The 22,507-nt window shown below is 62.5% G+C and overlaps 3 protein-coding genes across 4 annotated transcripts in view; 1 reads left to right on the plus strand and 2 right to left on the minus strand.

The window, feature by feature from the left end:
* Nucleotides 1-22,507, minus strand: part of SLC16A4 (solute carrier family 16 member 4) — a 383,212-nt gene that overhangs the window by 216,198 nt on the left and 144,507 nt on the right. The window lies entirely within an intron of this gene.
* STRIP1 (striatin interacting protein 1) lies at nt 661-11,144 on the plus strand. 2 transcript variants are annotated; one of them, XM_054181447.1, is made up of 21 exons: nt 661-807; nt 2,449-2,518; nt 2,807-2,881; nt 3,396-3,530; nt 3,914-4,034; nt 4,400-4,468; nt 4,923-5,029; nt 5,473-5,600; nt 6,076-6,258; nt 6,376-6,593; nt 6,875-6,940; nt 7,134-7,197; nt 7,589-7,660; nt 7,936-8,010; nt 8,244-8,341; nt 8,609-8,735; nt 8,828-8,928; nt 9,158-9,224; nt 9,501-9,605; nt 9,892-10,096; nt 10,425-11,144. In XM_054181447.1, exons 1-21 carry the CDS (start codon nt 757-759, stop codon nt 10,670-10,672), a joined length of 2,385 nt encoding a protein of 794 aa, XP_054037422.1. In that variant the 5' UTR covers nt 661-756; the 3' UTR covers nt 10,673-11,144. The 2 variants fall into 2 exon arrangements, with proteins under 2 accessions (XP_054037422.1, XP_054037421.1); XM_054181446.1 differs by lacking the exon at nt 661-807 and adding an exon at nt 824-987.
* Nucleotides 14,614-21,450, minus strand: ALX3 (ALX homeobox 3). Its single transcript, XM_054181504.1, is given in 5 exon segments — nt 14,614-14,934; nt 15,594-15,632; nt 15,634-15,657; nt 17,575-17,879; nt 21,198-21,450. Coding segments are annotated over 5 exon segments (942 nt in total).

Raw genomic sequence — 22,507 nt, forward strand, 5'->3', positions numbered from 1 at the left:
GGGAGCCCGGGGATGGCGGTGGCAGCGTCGGGCCGTGAGGGAGAGGTTTATTTTGTATATGAATGATTTTTAATGAATGCAATATTAATCCTTGCAGATGAGCAATAAATCATTAAAGTCTAATTAAACTATTAGGAAAAACCGAAGCGCTTTAGCTTGTGGGCAGTTTCTTTGGAAGAGCGAGCAACTGCAATCCATTGGGGACCCCAGGGCTGGGATCGGCCTTTTGCCACCTCAAGAGGGGTTTTGGGTCCCCCTGGGACCCTCTGAGCTCTGACCCCCATCCAAGCCCTTCTCGGCCCTTTCACTTGGGTTTAAACCCCATGAGGCCCCTCTGTTGGGGTCTGGCTCCCCTCTCAACCTTATTTCCTTGGTGTGTGAGCTCCCCGAGCCCCTTGATTTGAAGATTTACTTGTTCTAGGCCCCTCAGGTTGGGGTCTGGGCCCCAAAAAGCCGCCCCGCCTCTTCCCGCCACTCCCAACATGGCGGCCTCAAGCTGGGCCAAGGGAGGGCGGAAGTGCCGCTCCCAAGATGGCTGCGGCCAGCGGGGGGAGGGGGGGGGGGGGGGCGAGGGGATGCCACACCTAAGATGGCCTCGCGGGGGCGGTGCTCGCCACCCGGCCGGCTGCCACACCGGCCGTGGCCACCGAGGGCGGGCAGTGACGCGGCCGGGGCGGCGGGACGGGCGGGCGGAGCCACATCGCGGCCACCGGAACGACCGGAGCCATTTTTCTACCTCCCGGTGCCACTCCCAACATGGCGGCGGCGCTGCCCCGGCTCTCCCTGCCGCTCCCGCGAGAGGGAGGGGTGAGTCCTCGCGAGAGCTCGGCGCGGTGGAGGGCGGCCGACATGGAGCCGGGCGGCGGCGGCGTTGGCGTTGGCGTTGGGTGCTCGGGGCCGCTCCCGGGTAACAACAAGGCCCGCGGCGGAGCGGTGCCGCCCGGCAAGGCCCGGGACCTGGGCCGCCCGCCGCGCAAGGACTCCGAGGTCAGCGCCGCCGCTGCCGGGCCCGGCCCCGCGAGTGGGTGGGGGGGTGTTCCCGGCCGGGCCGCGTCGTTCTCCCCGCCGTGGGCCCGGGGCCTGCCTGTGAGGTGCTGGGCCGCTTCAGGCCTAACCCGCGCGGTGCTTCCCACCCTCCGCCATCCCCCGGGCCGGTGCTTCGGTGCCGGTTCCCCTGGGCGCCGAAGCCTTGGCCTGTAGGGCCGGGAGGCCTCTCTCTGCCAGGCCCGTTTGGTACCGGGTCAGCCCAGAGCCCGCCTGCGTCGGTACCGGGCTCGGGTGGGTGCTGGTTTCCTCGTCATCCAGCTCTTTGTCGTGTCTGGATCGGTTTGAGGTGTTTGTGGTGTGAGGGTGGCTCGGTCCTGGGTCCCCAAAGGGACCTGGCACTGGCCACCCTCCTTCCAGGGCTGCTCTGGGCTCTCACTGCCCCGGCCCGGGGCTTCTCCCAGCCAGTACCGGCCCGGTGTGGTGAGGGCTGGGTTGTCGGGTCCCTGGGCATCAGGTCAGACCAGGGGTGGCCCTGCCAAGAGGTGACCGACCCCTCCAAGGAGACACCGAGGTCCTGGTGGGAACCAGGAGGGTCATGTGGGTCTGGATGGAGCTGATTTATCCCACAGCTTTTCCGTGGTGTCCCCCAAATCCGGTTTCATTCCTGGGATGGCTCTGGAGCCATCCATCTCCATGGGTGTCCTCAACAGGGAGGGGATGACACTCCCTGAAAGGACAGGAGAGGGCCGTGAGGAGGTCTGCGGGAGGCCTGGGGGCTGGGGAACGGCTCCCAGCCCCACAGAGCGGCTCAGACCCACACAGACCCACTGCTCTTTGAGCAGACGGGGGGCTTGGATCAGCCCCTCGCTCACGGGGGGTGGTGCCCTGAGATTTGGGTGGGTTTTGTTGTGGGTCCACGTTGATGACTTACTGAAAGGGGGCAGACGGTTTGTGCTCTGAGGCTTCTCCTGCGTGTTTTTCCAGCCTCCCCAAAGCTGCTTGGAGTTGTTTCGTTCTCACTGTTCATTTGTGGGGGGGATAGCCTAAATTTTCACACATCTGTGCAAAATGGGTGAGCTCTGAGAGCTCCGAGACCTCCCATGTCCCCCATAACCCCCTTTCCCTGCCCCAAGATTAAACATGCCCCATCTCGTGCTTTATTTTTTGGCCTTTTGGGGCTCCTGGAGTGTTTTAGAGGTGGTGCAGTGGCAGGGGCTGCCCGTCGGTGAAGCGCAGCGTGGCTCACTGCGGCGGAGCTGGGGAGAGCTGGGATGGAGATGCAGGAGGTGGGTAGGAGTTGCCTTGGTAACGTTTACGCTGCTGCGGGTACATTTTTGGTCTCTTGAACGGAAGATACAATCCTGGATTTGCGGGAGGATGAGGTGAATTGTTGAATGTCTCGGGGATTTTGGTTTTCCTGAAAAACGCTGTAATTTAACGGAATTCTTCCTCTGCTTTTAGGGCTATTCAGAGTCCCCAGACCTGGAGTTTGAATATGCAGATACCGACAAATGGGCGGCAGAGCTGTCTGGTAAGGGACTCGTCCTGATGGATCAATTAATCAGCCACGATTTTCTTTCTTGGTAATGATTATAGGAGCTCTTTCAACTGCAGTATTATTCCGTTGTTGTCTTTAAACACATCATTCATGTTAAAAGAGAAGTGATACCGTGCAATTAATTTTTATAGCCTTACGCTGGGTGTATTTTTTGCATTTCCCTCATCTTGGATAAAACTGCAATTAACGTGGCTGAATTGCAGCTTTGTCCGATGGCTCAGTGCAGGTTGTTGGAGATTTTCCTCTGTGCTCTTTCGGCAGAGCTGTACAGTTACACGGAAGGGCCAGAGTTCCTGCTCAACCGCAAGTGCTTCGAGGAGGACTTCAGGATCCACGGTAAGACCCTTCTCTTGGACATCTCGCAGCTCTTGCAGGGGGGGACAGGGCTTGATGCATTAGCGCTGCATCAGAAAGCTCGAGCTGTGCGCTGATAATCTTCACGCGGTTTGTGCTGGAGACCTCATTAGTGTGCGTGGGCTGGCCCCGGAGCGCAGCTCGCTGCCTCCAACGCGTTCAGCGTTTGCTGATGTCGATGTCCGAGGTGGTTCATCAGCGCCAGGACGGCTGTGCTGGAACATACTGGCAGCAACAAGAGCATCCAGCTCATTTCCCATCAGCTGCCTGCGCCGGTTCAGATGGATGTGATTCATCTTGTCGTCTGATGGGAGGCAGGAGACGGTCCCTCTAGGCCGATCACGCATGCCTGGGCGTTACTCCCAGGAGCGCAGTTTTCCCTGCGGCACCCCTATTTTCCGTCACGCTGAATCATTTCGAGCTGTTCCTGCGATGTTTGTGTCCAGGGCAGGCAGAGGTGCCCCATGCCCTCAGCCTGCCCGCTTTGGCTTTTCAGTGCGGGACAAGAAATGGACTGAGCTGGACAAGAACCAGCACCGCACTCACGCCATGCGACTTCTCGACGGGCTGGAGGTCACCGCACGGGAGAAGAGGCTGAGGGTTGCCCGAGCCATCCTTTACGTTGCCCAAGGTGACACCAGGCCTCTGCCCCCTTAGTTTCCCCTTTGCTAAATCCGAGTAGTGGATTGGAGACTGTTGATTTAAAAGATTTTAAATAATTTTTTTCCTTGCATCTTTGATTTCACCTGGGATGTCTGGAATTAACCTAATTCTTGTGGCAGCCAGACAGCTTATAGGAGTTTGGTCCAAAATCTGGCAGATTTCCCTGTGCAATCCCAGCTCTGCCAGACCTGGGCTGCGTTACCCGCAGGAGGACAGTTCAGTCCTCTGCATCCGACTTTTTGCCTTAAAATTAGGGCGGTGTTTTTCCTTCCCCCTGCAAAATGCTCTGGCGGTGTGGGAGGGCCTCGGGATCCCCTGCGGAGGTGGGATCCAGCGAAGGTATCGTTGCAGGTACGTTTGGGGAGTGCGGCTCCGAGGCCGAGGTGCAGGCTTGGATGAGGTATAACATCTTCCTCTTGCTGGAAGTGGGGACGTTCAACGCTTTGGTGGAGCTGCTGAACATGGAGATTGAGTGAGTACCTGGGGGAAAGCACTTCAGAAATGGCTCTGGAGCTCCTTGGCAGGAGTTTTTTTTCCAGTTTGAAGCAGTCCCGTTCTTAGTCTGTCTGCCCCTAATTCCTGCAGCCACTGGAGTGATTCCCGTTGTTCTGGGTGGATATGTGATGTAGGATTATACCTGATTTATACAGAAATTCACTGTGAGTTGTGCTGCCTGGCAACGAATAGAGACGGGTCTGTTGCTCTGTTGATTGCACTGTGAACAAGGGGACTCGTTGCAGCGATATCTATTCCAGGGGTTGGCTCTGGCCTGTGGGCTCCTTGTGGCGGAATTAAAATGTCTCCCAAGGCCCCTCTGAGGCTGTTTTCCCTCCGCAGTAACAGCGCAGCTTGCAGCAGTGCCGTGAGAAAGCCTGCCATCTCCCTGGCTGACAGCACGGACCTGAGGTAGGCAGCAGGGCCTGGGAGGAAGGGATGCTTGGGGGGGCGAGGAGAGGGGGAAACAGGGTTTGCTTGGTTTCTTTGGCAAGCTGAGACAGGCCAGCGGGCACCGGAGGGTGTCCCAGGCCTGTCCCACCTTCTGCCCTGGCTCCGTGAGCATCATCAGCTGCACTCGGGTCTGCTCAGTCCGCAGATGTCCCTTGTGCTCAACCTGCACAGCAGGCACGTGGCTGGTTGGGGACGCAAGAGCAATAAAGTATGGGAAAGCAGTTTTATTTTTTTTCCCCTGCTTTGACTTGTAGAGACCTTTTTCCCCAGCGCCTGAGTGTGGAGCGGGTGCATAGAAACTGGCTGTGGTCTGGGGCTGATCCAGCCTCCCCCCAGAGCCCTGGGTGCTGGTGGTGCCTCCATAACTCATCCCAAACCTCTGGTGATTGGCCTGACCTTCTGCTTTTTGCAGGGTGCTGCTGAACATCATGTACCTGATCGTGGAGACTGTTCGGCAGGAGGCCGAGGGGGACAAGCCCGAGTGGAAGAGCATGAGACAGACCTTCCGAGCAGAGCTGGGTGAGGACCAGGCGCTTGGGGGTTGATGGGATGGAGGTTTCCAGGGCTGAATAGCGAGAGAGTGAGATGGGGTTTTGCTCTAGGCCTCAGTTAATAGGGACTGGCAGCACTGGGTTGGTTTTTTCCAGGCTGAACCTTGCTGGTGGGGCAAAGGAGGATGAGCAAAGGCAGCCAGCCTTTTCTGCTGTCTTGGTGCTCTCTCCCTGGGGAAAAAAATTGACTCTTGGGGCTATCATTTCCTCTCAACACAGAGGTAAGAAATCATGGAGGCTACAAGGTCTTGGAAAGGAAGAGAGGAGCTGTCTGGGATGAGACAAGGATCTTGGTGATGGGGAGGTGCGAGATTGCAGAAGCCGTGTGAGGGTGCAGGGGCTGGTGGTGTTGGCGGTTGGGGTGAGGACAGGGACGAGGAATGCTTGGCTATCGCTGCCATGTGGTTCCAGGAGCCCCCCTGTACAACAACGAGCCCTTCTCCGTCATGCTCTTCGGGATGGTGACCAAATTCTGCAGTGGCCATGCTCCGCACTTCCCCATGAAGAAGGTGCTGCTCTTGCTCTGGAAGACTGTGCTGGTAAGGAAAGGCTGCGGCGTGCGCCGACACGCGTCCTGTGGTTTTTTTGTACAGCGGAGGAAGGAAGTTCTGCCCTCGGAGCTGGCTGTAATTGCTCCATCCTCTTTTTCTGGCATTCAGCTGAGTAGTTTGTGCCCTATTAAACCCATCCTCAGGTTGCACCCTGTAGGGGAACATCAGGTATTGGTGTCTGGAGCTGGATACCAAGGACAGACCCAAAGTAAGGTCACCAGCTGGGGTCTGCATGAAAGAAAAGGTCCAGACACTTCAGTTGTGGATGCCTGAACACCCTCACACTGTCCCTTTTGCCTTTCACAATGACGAGAGCAGCATGGGGACAGGCAGCTCCTATTTTACACCCTGGGAGGGATTTGGGATTCCTGGAGAGCAGATTTGGGGAGGGCAGATGGAGAAGCCCTCAGTACTGTGTGTCGAGGAGCCCCCCGTGCCAAGGGTGCCGTGGTTTCCCTTGCAGTGCACCCTGGGGGGCTTTGAGGAGCTCCAGAGCATGAAGGCAGAGAAGAGGGAGATCCTGGGCCTCCCGCCGCTGCCGGAGGACAGCATTAAAGTCATCCGCAACATGCGAGCTGCCTCCCCGCCCGCCTCCGCCTCCGATCTCATCGAGCAGCAGCAGAAGCGAGGCCGGCGGGAGCACAAGGTGAGGCTGGCGCAGGAGACTGGGGACAGTGACATTAACAAGGGGACGGCTGGGGTCTGGGCACTGACCTCGGAGCAGCTTTTCCCCAGGATATTCACCTGCCTGCTCTATCTCCAGGCCCTGATTAAGCAGGATAACCTCGATGCCTTTAATGAGCGGGACCCTTACAAAGCTGACGACTCCCGTGAGGAAGAGGAGGAAAACGATGATGACAACAGCCTGGAGGGAGAGACCTTCCCCCTCGAACGGGATGAAGTGATGCCTCCCCCCACCCAGCATCCCCCCAGCGACCGCATCACCTGCCCCAAGGGGCTGCCCTGGGCCCCCAAAGTCCGGTGAGTCCGTGGGGCTGGTCTTGGGCCAGGCTGTGGGGAGAGCTGGAGCGGGTTGAGGAAAACGGAGGCTGTTAAATATTGAGAACTTCAGCAGGGGCGTGGAGGAGATCTTGAGGATAGTGTGGTTGATCTGGTGGTCACTTCAGTGGCTGTTCTCTTGGTGGGGTGGACTCTGCACCATCTCCTGTATCTGACCGCGAGGCTTTTCCTGATGGCCTGGGGCTGTGGTGTATCCAGGCGGGCAGGAAGATGTGACTCTTCCCCTTGTCCCTTTGCTGCAGAGAAAAGGACATCGAGATGTTCCTGGAGTCCAGCCGCAGCAAGTTCATTGGCTACACGCTGGGCAGGTGGGTTTCTGCAGAGCCAGCCTGGGGGGCTGCTGATTTGAGGGGGGTTGTGACAGAGGCTGCTAGCGTGGGCATTCTGTTGGCCTCTGCTTGGCAGCAGAGAAGTCCTGAGCTCACTGGCTCCTTCTTGGGGTGGCTCCTGTCCAGTTTTGCTCCTGCCTGCACCCAGCCTGGCTCTTTCCCTTCTCTCTAGTGACACCAACACCGTGGTGGGCTTACCCAGGCCCATCCATGAGAGCATCCGAACCCTGAAGCTGGTGAGTACATTGAGAAATTCCTCCAGCCCCTGCTGTTGTGTGGGTGCCCCTTCCCCGTCCCCCTGCACAGGTCAGGGCCTGTGGTGCATTTGCCTGACCCCTCTCCCACTTGCTCAGCCCGGTAATGGGAGAGGCCTCAAATTTTCATCCCGTCCTTGGTCTCCCAGCCTGGCTGAATCGCTTTCCTCACGGGCTTCATTCCTTTCTTACCGGGGTTGTCCCAGGGGTGATGCCAGCAGCCACCACCCTGCCCGTCAACGTTGTTCACCACTGAGACAGGAGTAACAGAGGTCCCTGGAGGGACTTAAAAAGATGATGGGACCAGGCTGGGGCTGGTGGCATTGACGAGAGGGGTAGGCATGGTGTCAACCCCTGCTCTCTCCCTGTGCAGCACAAGTACACATCGATCGCAGAGGTGCAAGTGCATATGGAGGACGAGTACCTGCGCTCCCCGCTCTCTGGGGTGAGTGTGGGGCTGAGGTTGGGACAAAAGCTCCTGGGCTGGGAGCTGGGGGCACTTGGTCCTGATTTGCAGTCCCTTTTGCAGGGCTGAGGGGTTTGCTCTGCTGGGGAGGGAGGAGCAACTTCTGTGGGGCAGAGGGTGGCGTGTGCGGGGAGGCTTTGGGCAGGAGACAAGGCGTATCGTGCCCTTGGGGTTGGAGAGCCTGAGGCTTAGCCAGCACCGTGGCACCGGTGGCAGCTCCTGGTATGAGGTTTTCTGGTCTCCCCTGGCACCAGGGAGAAGAAGAAGTGGAGCAAGTCCCTGCGGAGATCCTGTACCAGGGCCTCCTGCCAAGCCTGCCGCAGTACATGGTGAGCTGGGGAGCGCTGGGGTTCCCCCGGGCCTTGCTCTGTCCTTCTGGAGCTGATCTGGGGGGTCCTCACCCCGGGGCCTCCCTTCACTGCTCCGTCCCTGTCCAATGATGCCCCCTGGGTTTTCTTCCTTCCGCACATATGCAGCCCTGTTACTCCCTCCTATGGTGGGGAGGGGGGCCTGTGGCTGATCCCCCTGTTCCCATCCGCTTTTCCATCTCCATTCTCCCCAGATCGCTCTGCTGAAGATCCTCCTTGCCGCAGCCCCCACCTCCAAAGCCAAGACGGACTCCATCAATATCCTGGCAGACGTCTTGCCGGAGGAGATGCCGTGAGTGACCGTGGAAGGGGACCAGAGGCAGCGGGTGATGATGGGAGCCAGGCAGAGTGGTGCGGTTTGGGCTGGGGCTGTTCTGAGGCCTCCTGGCTGATCCTGGTCTTCTGCTCAGTGGTGTGCCAGGAATTTTGTGTTGCTGCAGGAGCTGGCTGCAGGTGGCTGCTGAGAGCCCAGGGGCTGGCAGGACTGTCCTCTTGACACCTCTGGGGCTGGCGGGGTACGGGCAGTGCCCCAGCCCAAGGATCCCTCTGTGTCTCCCAGGACCACAGTGCTGCAGAGCATGAAGCTGGGGGTGGATGTCAATCGGCACAAGGAGATCATCGTCAAAGCCATTTCTGCCGTGCTGCTCCTCCTGCTCAAGCACTTCAAGCTGAATCACATCTACCAGGTGAGGGGGGCCAGGGTCCGGCCGCCGTGCACGGGGCTTTAGGGATGGGCAGGACCCAGGATGGGTCCTCGTTCACCCACCTTTCTCCCCAGTTTGAGTACATGGCCCAGCATCTGGTCTTCGCCAACTGCATCCCGCTCATCCTGAAGTTCTTCAACCAGAACATCATGTCCTACATCACTGCCAAGAACAGGTAGTGGAGGGGAGTGTCCGCGCGCATCCCTGCCTGGTGTGGGGAGGGGGGGTCCCTGCTTGTTTTGCCCCTCCGTGGTCCCTCCCTGGCCATGGCTCCGGCCCTCGCAGGCCCAGGGAAGTGCCCGCTGCAGGTGATGGGTGGGTGGGAGGTGTGGGGCTGCGTTGCCCCCAGGCCAGGTAAGATCTGGGGGAGCAGCACAGCATGACACCCTCTCTCCCTCCTGCAGCATTTCTGTCCTGGACTACCCGTACTGCGTGGTGCACGAGCTGCCGGAGCTGACGGCAGAGAGCCTGGTGAGTCGCTCCCTTCTCTGCCAGGTCCCAGCCACCCCAAGGTGCTCCCCAAAGGGTTTCATGGGTGCAGGGAGGCAGCAGGGCATCAGCACCCAGCCCTGGCACCCTCAGCACTCTTGTGCTTTGCCCCGGCGCTGCTGGGACTTTGATGGGTGGCTGTGAGATGTCTCCTGCCTGTGTGCTGTGTCCCTTTGGGCAAGGGTCCTCAGACCACAACAGCCTCTCCTCATCCCCGCTCCGATCCTTGCCTGACCCCCTGTCTCCGCTTTCCCGCAGGAAGCCGGAGACAACAACCAGTTTTGTTGGAGGAACCTCTTCTCCTGCATAAACCTCTTGCGCATCCTGAACAAGCTGACCAAGTGGAAGCATTCCCGCACCATGGTGAGGGCTGGGGAAGGTGCTGGGGCTCATCCCAGCCGGACTGGGCTGTCGCGGGGTGCTTGGACTGGGTGAGGGGGGGCTCTGGATACCTCGGGGTGCCCTTCATGCTGCCCCCCAGACCTTGCTGGGGAGCTGGAGGCGAGAGAGGGTGGGTGGAAGGCAGAGAGGGAGGGTGCACGCTGGAGGAGGTGGTTGGCACGCGCGCAATGGGAAGTACCCACATATCCGTGTCACCCCTCTGTCCCCGGCTGTCGGGGAGCGTGTGTTGGGGGGCTGTTCCCTGCAGATGCTGGTGGTGTTCAAGTCGGCACCCATCCTGAAGCGGGCGCTGAAGGTGAAGCAGGCCATGATGCAGCTCTACGTGCTGAAGCTGCTCAAGGTACAGACCAAGTACCTGGGCCGGCAGTGGAGGAAGAGCAACATGAAGACCATGTCAGCCATCTACCAGAAAGTGCGACACCGTCTCAACGACGACTGGGCTTACGGTAACGGTACGTCCTTTGCAGCGGCTGCAGAGCATCCTGTTAGCCGCTGTCCTGCCTGCTCCCTGCAGTGACATGTCTGTGCCTAGATGTGTCCCTTTGCTGCTTGGGGCTTGTGCAGCCCTTAAATCTGGGGTGTGGGGAGGGATTTGGGGTGGTGGCATCACGGGGAAGAGGGAGAGGGCTGGCAATGGCTGGTGTTGGAGCGGTTGGTGGCTGCCTGCTCCCCACCCTGCGTGTTGGTCTTCGTAAGGACGTGGAAAGCCCTTTCCTGAGGGATTTGGGCTGGCTGAAGGGCTGCCAGCTCCCCTCTGACGCCCCTTTTCCCTCTGCCCAGACCTGGATGCCCGGCCCTGGGACTTCCAGGCGGAGGAGTGTGCCCTGCGCGCCAGCATCGAGCGTTTCAACTCGCGTCGTTACGACCGGGCGCACAGCAACCCCGATTTTCTCCCTGTGGACAACTGCCTGCAGAGCGTGCTGGGCCAGCGCGTGGACCTGCCTGAGGATTTCCAGGTCAACTACGACCTGTGGCTGGAGCGGGAGGTTTTCTCCCGACCCATCTCCTGGGAGGAGCTGCTGCAGTGACGGACGATGGGGAGGCAGGAGGGGGGTGCTTTGGGGAGATTTCGAGGCTGGCCCGCTGCCGAGGGGCAGGAGGAGCAAGGCTTTGGGGGGTCTGTGTGTGCCTGGACCCCTTGGGAAGAGGCTGGAGCTGGGGGGGTCCTCCCTAAGATGCCGTCCTGCCCCTCTGCCTCCTTCCAGGCTGTGCCTGGCTCAGCCCCGAGCTGAGGGTGAAGGCTTGGTGCCTTGGGAGTCTCCCGTTGGGTGGGGGGGCCTGTGGCGCCCCCCCGGTCGATGCTTTCGGAGGCAGCAGCCCCATCACTCTCCTCCTGCCCCCCCCCCACCAGCTGGGGCCGAGAAGGGGGAGCAGGCAGCGGTGCGGGGAGTGGGGCAAAGCGGGGTGAAGGGCCCTTTGGCGCTGCTGTGGGATCGGGGCGGGGGGCAGAGGCTGCTGTCCCCCTGCCCAGAGCCTGCCTGGGGACACGGCGGCGGGGTCGGGGGCGCTGGGAGGGCGATGGCGGCGTGGTTGGGGAGGGGGGGGGGATTGAGGGGCTGAGCTCTCCCCAACGGGCTGGGGAGGGCTGCGGGCTGCAGTCTTCCCTCGCCCCGCTGGGTGGGGTGGATGAGCTGTACATATATATATATATATATATATATTTCGCGATCTCTCTGACCCGAGCGTGTCTGGGCTCTGTCTCTGTCCCCGTATCTCCTGCCCCCCCCACCCCCCCAGGTCCATGATGGGACCCAGCGATGGGGCTGACGTGTGGTGCACGAGGTTTGTTGTCTCGTGTCCTCCTCCTCCCCACGCACTCGGGTCCCACGGCGGGGGGGGGTTACCTGTCGCCGAACAATTTAATATTTACTTACCTTGCAACCAGATCGGTTGGCTTGGGGAGAGGGGGGAGCTGGTGACCTCGGGGGGGGGCGCGGGCGGGAGGCAGCAGGTTCAAGCAGGCATTTGCCTGTCCCCTTCCCTCAACTGTCCGGCCTTCTGCCTTGGGATTTCTGACACCGGTGTGGTGGTGTTACTGGGATTTTCTTTGGCCCGTGCTCCTCACAGAGGAGCTGGGCATCAACCCCACCATCCCCAGAGCCTACCCTTGACAGAGCTCGCCCTTACGCCTTGCCGTGCCTCAGTTTCCCTGGCAGAAGGGCAGCAGCAGCCCTGGCCACCTCGTGTGGGTGAAATCCCGGGAGATTCACCCCTGTTTGAGGGGGGAGAGGCAGGGCAGGGGCAGAGGAGGCTGTTTGCTTCCCTGCCCGAGGGTGGCGGTGGGCAGAGGGAGACTGGGACAGCCGGGATTTACTCCCCGTCACCTGCTGGGATGCTTCAGGGCCGAGCCCGTGGCGCTCCAGGAGCGAGGGATGCTCGGCCCCTGCCCTGGAGCCCACCCCGCAGGCTCTGAAGGCAGGAGGCGGCAAACCCAACCCTTCATAGACATCGGAGAAGCCACACCGGCTCAGCCCCGGCGGTGACGTGCATTTGGTAAGTCCCCGGAGCGGCGTGGCCATGAGACGGGCCGTGGGACCCATCCTGTCCTCCTCCCTCGTAGCCACAGGCAAGGGACGGGTGGTGACGCGGAGCCGGAGCCCAGTGACCCCTCCAAGGTCCCCAGTGCTGCACCCTGACCTTGTCCCCCCCCCCATGAACAGCACAGATTGGGGCTGGGGGGGGGAATACCCTCAGCAGCATCCAGCTGGGGGGGGCACAACCACCGCTGTCGCCTTGTGATGGGTGAAAACACGTATTTCTGAGCCCCCCCAGGGTGCTCTTCCTCTTCCTGGGTGCCCCCAGCACCCACCTCGGTCCCAGTGCGGGAGGGGGCGCGGGGGGGGGGTTGTGCTGGCGGATGAGGTGCAAGCGGATCCCAGCTCTCCATCACACCTTGTCCCCCCCGGCCTGTGCCAGAATGTTCCCCAGCTGCGCCGGGAAATCACAGACCCGCGGCTTTTATAGCGCTGCCGGAGCCATAAATAACTTATTAAAAATGTGTTTTATTGTTTATAAATGAATAACAAAATCCCCGCCGGTTGGGGGTGTGTGTGTGGGGGGGGGGGTGGTGGGTGCTGCGAGAGCCGGGGTGGAAGATGTCCCAAGGCCGAGGGGGGGCACCCGCCGTGGCCGGGCTGTGCCAGGGGTGCCAAGCCCCGGGGGTGAGGAGCACCATCCGCACAGGTCTTGGAGCATTTGGGCTCCCTTGGGCCAGAAACCTTGGTTTTTTTTGGCTGGAAACCTCCTTTTTTGGCTGGAAACCTCCTTTTTTGGCTGGAAACCTTGGAAACCTTGGGGTTTTTGGCCCAAATCGGGCTGGACGGGTGGTTTGGGTGCCTTCCCGAGGGGGTCCGTGGTGCCCAACTGAGGTTCCCCCCCCTGCCACCATCAGGCTGCAGGAGACCAGGAACTGGGGACGTGGCGGTTTTGGGGGGGTTGTTTTTGGCACGAGGGGGTGCTGGGCGGGGGGGGTGTGTGGTAACAGCATCTCCTGGCGACAGGGCGAGCGGGAGCAAGGGGACGTCCCCTTTGTGACTTGGCCTCGGCTGGGGCCGTTTGCCTGCGGGGGGGTGTGTGTGTGTGTGGGGGGGGGGGGTCACACTGGCTGGAGGACGGGATGGGACGGTGCCACCGTGACCTGGCGCTTGGAGGGACTCGCGGTGACAGCGGGGGTGAAGCAGTCGGATGCCATGAGGTGATGTCCCCCCCCCCCCCTGCCCCAGACACCCGAGACTGGTCATACAGGTACCACCGCTAAGGGGCTTCCTCCGGGCCCCCCAAAATGGGGAAAACCCTCCAAAATCACCACTTTTTCCTCAAATACCCAAACTGGGGCACGCGGGGTGGTACCAGGGATGGGGGGGGGTCTCACCCCCTGGGATTGAAGCACCCCCCCCCCCCATCGATCTGAGGGGCAACGGGGTGGCTACAGGTGACCCCACAGGGAAATGGGCTTTATCCCCGCAGCCCCCACTCCATACTGGTTTATTGCCCATCTTGGGGGGGGGGGGGGGGGGGGTCCATGCATTGCAGGAGCTGGGGGGGGGGGGTGTGTCATCACCCTGTACCTTATTCCCCCTCCAAGGGGGAGCAGAAAGGGCTGATGGGGTGGTTTGGGGGGGCTCTGGGGGCTCCATGAACATGGTTGGGGGCTTTTTTTCTGCCCCCAGTAACCTCCCCCCGCCTCGAGCACCCGCTGCTGTCCCAGCTTGTGTGGGTCTTCTGGGGAGACCCCAGTTTCTGCCATTGCTGGGCTGCACTGGGGGCGGAGGGGGGGGTCAGCAGCCCAATTTCAGCTGGGGAGGGGAGCGCTACCCCCAAAACGACGTGGTGCCCCCTGCCACGGTGGTCCCCTGGCACTCCCCCCCTGCCCCCACCCCAGCACAGTCCCCTCCCTGGACATTCCCAGGGCTGGTGACCTCCCGGATTGGGGCGGGGGGGGGCGAAATGCAGGCAGGGGGGGGATGCAGATGGGGTTGTGGGGGGGGGGGCCAACGGGCTGCGACCCTGCTGCAAACCACCGGGTACCTCCATCAAATCCCACTCACCGAATGTGCTCGGGGTGGGGGGGGGGGGCTCAGGTTTTTCAGGAGCCGCTTTCAGGGTCCTGAGCTGCCAGTTCCAGCCCCGCTGGGGTGGACGGGGTTTGGGGGTGACCCTTTTCCCTCCCCCAGGGGCCTTGCTTTGCCCCCTCCCCTCATCACCCACGTTGGGGGGGGGGGGGGGGGGGGCGATGGCAGAGCGATGGAGCGGGCTGGGATGCAGGAGAGCGCTCGGAGATGGGGGTGCGGGGCGGGGGGGGGGGGTGAGGGTGACCCCCACCAACTTGCTCCCAAACCCTGGTGCTTGGTTGGGGGGGGGAGGGTGAGGAGGACACGCTCCGCGGCGGGGGGCGGGGGGGATGTGTGGAAACGGTCTGTGTCCCTCTCTGGGGGGGTGTTGGTGGCGGGGGGGGTGGGGGGGGGGAGGATCACGTAGCCCAGTTCAGCAGGCTACTGGTCGCCTCTTTGCTCTTCACCCTCAGCGGCACCAGGGTGGGCGACTTGTAGTCGTGTTCGGGTGCCGGCTCGAAGGGGTGGGTGCCCAGGGCCGAGGCCGGGGGGAGGCCGTGCAGGGAGTAGAGGCCGTTGATGGCGGGGTGGGGGGTGGGAGAAGCGGGGATGCCCACGAAGCCGGCGATGTTGCCGTGAGGGTGGGGGTACGGAGACATGCAGGGGGACGGGATGCTCTCGGGGGGCAGGAGCCCCGCGGGACTCCCGGGGCTGGAGCTCGGCCACAGGTTGTTCTGCAGCTGGAAGAAAGAACCAAAAAAAAAAAAAGCCCAAAGTGAAGCTGGGGGGGCGGGGGGGGGGACGACCACATCACCCCCCCTTCAATCCCCCCACCCCCAGGGTGCAAAGGGGGGATGCCTTTGCTTTAATGTAATTGCTTTTGGGGGGGGCGGGGGGGGGTTGAATCCCGGTTGAAATCTTCCTCCCTACCCCGTGGAGGGCAGCCATGGGAGAGTTCGGCATCAGGGATGCGCGCGGAGCCGGGTTTTAAATTTATTTTTTATGCTTTTCCATGTTGGGAGGAAAAAAAAAAAAAAAATTAAAAAAAAAAAAATAATGCGGTTTTGCAGAAAAGTGGGGCAGGAAGCACTGATGGATGTGGGGCAGCTTGCGGGGGCGGGGGGGGGGCACACCCCAAAACCTGCCCCTAAGGGCATGTTGCCACGGGAGGCGGAGGGGGACAGTGACGCAGCATCTTCCCGCGTGTGGCAAAACGTGGTGCTGCCTCCGTCCCCCTTTTCCATCCGGGGCCACGCGCTTTTCCCGAGGGTGGAGAAAGGGCAAAAATAGGTGATGGGGGGCAACCCCATGGGGACCCTGGATGCAACGGACGGGACCCCTACCCTGGGCGGGAATGGGACACGGTGGGGCAGGGGCAAGGCGCCGCGGCATCTCTCACCTCCTGGATCTTCCCGTACCGTTCCCGTTTCCGCCACTTGGGCCCGTCGGTTCTGGAACCAGACCTGGGGGGATGGAGGAGGGGGCTGAAGCGCAGGGACCCCCGTTCTTCCCCTCCCACCTCCAGCCCTGGGGTGAGATGGGCAGCCCCCTGCCCGGGTCCCCGCTCATCTTCCCAGCAGGAAAAGAGCCCCGCTGGGACCGATCCCAATCCCAGCATCCCCGTGGATGGGAGATGACGGGAGAAAGCCGCCCCTGAGCAGCCCTGTTTGAGCTCGCCAGGCTTTTTCTCTACCAAGAGCAGGAATATCTCCTATCCCCCTTGGAAAATGAGCAGCCCTGCTCCGGGTGTGGCCCTTTTCTCTCCCTTGCGCTTCTGGGCTTCGTTTAATTCAGGTTTTTGGTGCAGAATGAGGTTTTTTGGGTCCTGCGCGGTCACGATGACCCACCTGCACCTCCCCTCTGAGCTGCTGGATGGGGCCAGGGACCGGAGCTGGGTGGGTCACGGCTCCAGCAGCATCTCCCAGAGAGGAGGACGCGGTACCGAAGAGGAAGACGCGGTACCGGATGCTCACCGTGGGGCTCTCACAGGTAATTTCATCTAAATCCACCCCAAACCACGGCTCGAAGATGGCTGGGAGGCCACAGCGGGTCCCCTGCCCACGCCTTGTCCCCAGCTCCTGCCCCACGGGGAGGGCAGCGCCCAGGACTCGGTGGCTCGAGGCGCCCCACACCCCATGGGTGCTCCCTGCTCTCTTTGTTACCCACCCGCCTTCTCTTCCCCTCCCTGCCGGGTGCCCCCTTCCAGCCGCCTCTTCCCACCAGGAGCCTCAAACCACACGGAGCCGCCTCTGGAAGGAGCTCCCTGGCTTGACGCAAGCGTGATGCCGGTGGAGCCGGGGCGGTGAGGGAGGGTCTCATAGATTCATGGAATGGTTTGGGTGGAAGGGACCTTAAAGCCCAGCCAGTGCCACCCCCTGCCCTGGGCAGGGACACCTCCCACCAGCCCAGGTGGCTCCAAGCCCCGTCCAACCTGGCCTTGAACCCCTCCAGGGATGGGGCAGCCACAGCTTCTCTGGGCAACCTGGGCCAGGGGCTCCACCGCCCTCACAGCCAAGAATTTCTCCCTCGGATGTCATCAAAATCTCCCCTCTTTCAAGTGTAAATCCATCCCCCCTCGTCCCATGGCTCCCCTCCCTGATCCCGAGTCCCTCCCCAGCTTTCCTGGAGCCCCTTTAGGGACTGGAAAGGGCTGGAAGGTCTCCCCGGAGCCTTCTCTTCTCCAGGCTGAACATCCTGCCCCGCATCCCGGGACATGCCACCCCCAGCCCCATCCAGGCCGAGCCCCCGGGCATCCCTCTCCTGGGATGGCAGCTCCATCGCTGCTGGTGCTGGGCTGGAGGGAGCTGAGCTGGGGGAGGCTGGGGATGAGGGTGCATGGAGGGGGATCACGTTAGGGAATGCTGGAGGGGAAGGTTGGCAATGACTTCCCAAATTTTGGCTCCTCCTCTCCCTTGGGTGCTGCAGAGAGGGAACAACTGGAGAGAGCTCGGAGAGGCAGCCGGCACCTGAACCCTTTGGTGGTGGGTGAAGCGAGCCCTTGGGCTTGGGATTTCCCCTCTGGGGCTGAGCAAAATCCTCCTGGGAAAACAGCTTCTAACCCAGCATCGGAGGAGGGAAAAGCATCCTCCAGCTCTGCCTGGCACCACCTGGGGCCATCCCGACGGGAACCAGGGACCCATGCTCATCCCAACAGGAACCAGGGACCCATACCCATCCCGACGGGAACCAGGGACCCATGCTCATCCCAACGGGAACCAGGGACACCTGCCCATCCCAACGGGAGCCAGGGACCCGTGTCCATTCTGAAGGGAACCAGGGACCCGTGCTCATCCCGACGGGAGCCAGGGACCCCTGCCCATCCCAACGGGAACCAGGGACCCCTGCCCAACCCAAGGAGAGACAGGGACCCGTGTCCATACCTGTACCCTGGCTTCAGTCAGGTCGGTCCGTAGCGCCAGCTGCTCCCGGGCGTAGACGTCGGGGTAATGCGTCTTCTGGAAGACCTTCTCCAGCTCCTCCAGCTGGAACGTGCTGAAGGTCGTCCTGTTCCTCCGCTTCTTGCTCTTGCTCTTGCCCAGGGGCTCGGGGAGTTCGGCGACCTCGTGTTCCCGCAGGTTGCCCAGGGGTGCTGCCAGCGGGCACCCCAGCTCCCCCGAGGCTTTGAGGGGGGCCCGGCAGGCTGCGGGCATCGCCTGGTACCCGCCTTTGCATCCCTTCTCGCCGCCTGGCAGGGGGAGAGGCGCGAGGCGGGGTGGTGTTAACGGTGCTAATGAAGGCAAGAGCTCTCCGTGCCCGCAGCCCCAGCCCATCCCAGCACGGTCCCAGTCCTCTCCGGGGGGATGCTGGGGTACAGTCCCAGGAAAAAGGGGCTCAGCAGAGGCGCGCAGCGGGTCAAATCCATCACCGGGGAGGGCAACGCTCACCGAGGGTGTTGGGGGGAGGGGGGGAAGCCTGGCTGGAGCTGCGGGTGCTTGGGGACACGCAGATGAGGGTCCCCACTTGGGGACCCTCTTGGATGTAGCTACTAAGGGATGGGTGAGGGGGGGGGGGGACGACTCGACTCTCCTCATCCCTCTCCTCCCGCTCCCTTCCAGCACGGGCTGGCACCTCTGCCCTGCTCGGCTGCGCCCGGGGCGGAGACATCGGATCCACCAGTAACCCCAGCCCTCCCCGGCGCTGGGCCGTATCCAGACCCCCACGCTGGAGCTCGGTTCAAGGGGAGCCTCTGCCCGCCCCCCTCCCCCCCCCCCTCCCAGGGCCAGCATTTCCCTGTGGCTGTAACTCTCAGGAAACCACTTGGAAAGGAGTGAAAAATACCCCCCCACCCCCCCTCTCCCCCGGCTTTTTGCTCCAGCAGAGCTCCCCTTCCCCACCCTCCCGTGGGGCTGGGGGGGCCAGAGCAAGACATTTGGGCGTCCGTTTCCCCCCCCCGCCTTCCCCTCGCTGCTGCTGCGTCTCTGGGGCGTCTGATGAAATGGGTTCAAGGAGATAAGTCGCTGCCACGCGTTTCCGAGGTCACCTTTGTCCCCCGGGAGGGTTGTTTGTCCCCACGCAGGGACACATGGAGCTCAGCGGCTCCGGCCGATGCCGGGTGCTACTGGGACCCCGAGGAGCTGAACTGGTGAAGGAAAAACCCAGGGGGAACTTAACGGATGGGGGGGACGGCTTGGGGTCCCCCGGCAGCTGAGGGGACACAGGGACATCACCTGGGAAGGAAACAACCTGAAAATGCCGGGTTTTGCCCCAGTCTCACCCCCACCCCGAGCACCAGCTCCGGAGACTCGGGCTTGCTGCAGGTGGAGACCACTGGCCCCCTCAGAGGGGCAGGATCAGGCCCACGGCCAGGCCTCGAGCACAGCGCAGCGCTCGGGGCCGGCGAGGGGGGGGAAAATCGCCTCCTTCGGGATGGATCCTCCTTCCCGGCCCGTTAACCATCACCTCCCGGTGGAGCCGGGGAAGGGGGTCCCCATCCCTGCGGACCCACCGGGGGCTCCGCACCCCACCCAAACCAGCCCCCGCCGCGGCCTTTTCCGGACTTTCGTTTTTGATTTTTCAGTTGTTTCCTAATTAAGGCAATTTGGGGGTTACGGCTTGCAGCCGAGAGTCCAGGTCCAGCTGCTTTGAATTAAGGGGGAAAATGTTATCTGGGGGGGGTTTGGGGGGGTGATTGCTCCCTGTCCCTCCCGGTACCGACCTGTCTACGTGCCCTGGTGGTAGGTAACGGCGAAGGGATGAGTCCAAATTACCGTTTCCTCCCCGCTTTGTCCTCCAAAGGGCTCAGCCTCCAGGCCGGGGGGGGATTAATGATAAAAAATAAGCCCCGCCAAGGAGCGGAGAGACGGCAAAAATCCCCCAAGTGACCGAAAATGAAGAAAAATGACCGAAATAAAAAAAAATCCCGCTGCAAAGTGGCCCCATAAATGCATCGGATTTGGGGTTTTTCCCCCTTTTCAGAGGCAACGCGCCGCGTTTCCGAGCGACCCGCCGGGTTTCGGCGTTGGAGACAAATAAATAAATGGCCAGAAAGAAGGCGAAGGCAGGAAGGGAGCAGGATACGGGCACGTAGCTAAATAAACAGGGCGTTGCAGGGGGACAAAGAGGATGGGAAAAAGAGAAGATATAGATATTTCCAAGCTCCCTCCACCCACCCCCCCCCCTTCCTAAACTGACACCCCCTGAAAGATTTGGCGGCGCTGGGGAAGTCGGCAGCTGGGGAACAGCTGTACCATACTTGGGTTAACCAGGAGGGGAAAGGAGAACTCAAAGGGATCATTAGCGAAGGGATGGGGGCACGGAAAGGGCTCCCAGGAACCGGGGTGTGTGTGTTGGGGGGGGGGGGGGGGGGGGGGGGGGGGGGGGGGGGAAAGACACAGCGACCGCCAGCGACAGCCACCCCCGGGGACGGCAGCATCCCTCCCGCCGCACCGGGAGCAGGTAAGCGCGGTGGAGGGGAGCGGTCCGGTGTCCCCGGGATTTTTTTCCTACCTGTTCCCCCACCCCCCCCCCCCAACACACCATCACCCCGGTCGGGAGCAGGGCGGCTTTGCCAGGCCCCACCTGGTTCCCATTACACCCGCGGCGCTGCCTTTTTTCTTCTTATATTAAAGCGAACGGGGCGGGGGGGGGATAAAAGGCCCGTGGGACCGGGGAGCCCCGGAGGGATGCGACGAGCTCAGTCGGCCCCGGATGGAGTCCCCGACGGTCCCGGCCGGGAGGGAATAGTGCGAGGGAGCGGCGGGTTGTTGCTCGGTCGGTGGAAGCAATGGGGAAAGCCCCGGGGAAGCGCCTTGTCCTGCCCCGGGAGAGGGGTGCGGAGCCCCGGCGGGTAGCGCCCGGGAGTCGGGCACCGGGGAGCGATGTCTACCGGGAGCCCCGGAGCCGGGAATCGGGAGTCCCAGAGCCGGGCAACCCTGTGCTCTGCCAGCCCCGGAGCCCCGGCTCCGTCCGTGCGGCCCGTTGCTGCCGCCGGTCCTGCCCGGTGAGTCCCGGGCACGGGAGGCAGCGGCCGGTCGCCCCTTTCCAGCTTCCTCCGGAGGGACGGGGTCGGTCCCGGTCCCCGACCCCCTTAAAGGGCTCCGTCCCCATCGGGACCCGCCGATCCTCCGGCCGGGCCGGTCCCCGCCGTCGCGGCAGCGGGGCCGGGTCTCTCCCACCGCCTCTTCTCCCTTTTTCCTCCCTCTCCCCCCTTTCTGGAAGGCGGGAACGATCCCGGAGACCTCGGTCTCTGTCGCGACACAGTCCCGGTCGCCCGACGCACAGGAGCACCGGCCCGGCCCTCGCCGGCTCCTGTCGGTCCGGGCGGTCTCCGCTCCGACGGGGCCATATCGCGACAGCGGCCGCCTCGGTGAAGCCGAGGGAGAGCGTGTCGGCGACAGGCCGCTTTTGAGGGGTGGGGGAGCGAGGGCTGGGGGTGCCGGCAGAGACCGAGGGCAGGATCGGGCCCGCCGGGCGGGGGTAGAGAGGAGGAAAGAGAAGCAGAAGGGGCCGGGGAGGGGGTTGGCGACCCCGGCTCGCCCCATCCACCCGCCGCTCGCCCCGGTACCTGCAGCCCCGGCCGGGTAGAAGGGCTTCCCATTGACGGCCACGGCGAGGGGGCCCGGGTTGGCGACCCCCAGGTACCGGGGCTCGGCCTTGGCCGGCGGACAGCGGGCCGGGCGGGGGCTGAGCGGCGGCGGTTGCCGGGGGGTTCCCGGTGGCGGAGCGACCGTGAAGGCGATGGGAGGCCGGGGGAGCCCCGGGGGGGGTCCGGCCCGACGAGGTGGAGGGGGAAAAGCCGGGCAGCCCGGTGCCTCCATGCCGCAGGTTGGAGGCAACGGCGGGGGGGGCGGCCGGAGGGGAGCGGATTTTGTGCGGGGGGCCGGGGGGAGGAGGGGGATGGTGGGGATGGGAAGGGAGGGATCGCCAAGCAAACACCCCCCCCCCCCAACCCCCCCCCATACACACCCACAGCCCACTTCCCCCCACTCCACAGCCAGTCACGTGCGTCCTCCCAGCCACTTCGTTAACCCTCTAATCCCAATTTCCAACACCCCCCCCCCTCACCACCACCACCACCCCCAGCCCCCAGGTCCCTTTCCCGAGTGGGTCGCACCTCCTCCATCCTCAAGGCAGGGGCCCTGCTCTTCCCCTCCCAGCGCTCCCAGTGTCTCCCAGCTACAGGAAATGCCCAGGGCCCTTCCTTGATTTAAAGCTTCATCCCCAACTGCTTCGAGCAGCTCAAAATCCCGGGCAGGGGGAGAAACTTCCATTTTTCAGACACCCTCGGGTTTTGTTTTTTTTTTCCCCCCTTCCCAAGCTGTACCGAACCCATTTGTAGCCTTTTCCTCCCCAAGGCCAGGGCTGAGGCCTGGGCAGGTCGGTTCAGGGATGATGGTGACTCTGAGACACGGGATCTAGGGATAATGGTGACCCTGGGACTCGGGATCCAGGGGTGATGGTGACCCTGGGACACAGGATCTAGGCATAATGGTGACCCTGGGACTTGGGATCCAGGGAAGATCATGACCCTGGGACATGGGATCCAGGGATGATGGTGACGCTGGGATCCAGGGAAGACCTTCACCCTGGGACATGGGATCCAGGGATGATGGTGACGCTAGGACAAGGGATCCAGGGATGATCATGACCCTGGGACACGGGATCCAGGGATGATGGTGACCCTGGGATATGGGATCCAGGATCCCACGGTGCCATGTCCGCCCTTGGGCTCTGCTGGCATGGGTGGCATTTGCTCCCGGCCCCGACTTGGTCCCATCCTACTCCCCACGTGTCCCTGCCGCTGGTCCCACACCCCAGGATTTGGGTCCCCCCATCCCAGCAGCCCGGCTTTGGCTTTTCCAGCGGGCAGAGTGG

The sequence above is a fragment of the Rissa tridactyla genome, chromosome 21 (assembly GCF_028500815.1).
Source record: "Rissa tridactyla isolate bRisTri1 chromosome 21, bRisTri1.patW.cur.20221130, whole genome shotgun sequence".
Classification (NCBI taxonomy): domain Eukaryota; kingdom Metazoa; phylum Chordata; class Aves; order Charadriiformes; family Laridae; genus Rissa; species Rissa tridactyla.

Excerpts from the sequence above, each read along its gene's own strand:
- STRIP1 (XM_054181446.1), top strand. The coding sequence starts at position 850 with ATGGAGCCGGGCGGCGGCGGCGTTGGCGTTGGCGTTGGGTGCTCGGGG. Across the intron at positions 5,030-5,472 it reads GACCTTCCGAGCAGAGCTGG|GAGCCCCCCTGTACAACAAC; the intron begins GTGAGGACCAGG and ends ATGTGGTTCCAG. Across the intron at positions 8,929-9,157 it reads TACATCACTGCCAAGAACAG|CATTTCTGTCCTGGACTACC; the intron begins GTAGTGGAGGGG and ends TCCCTCCTGCAG.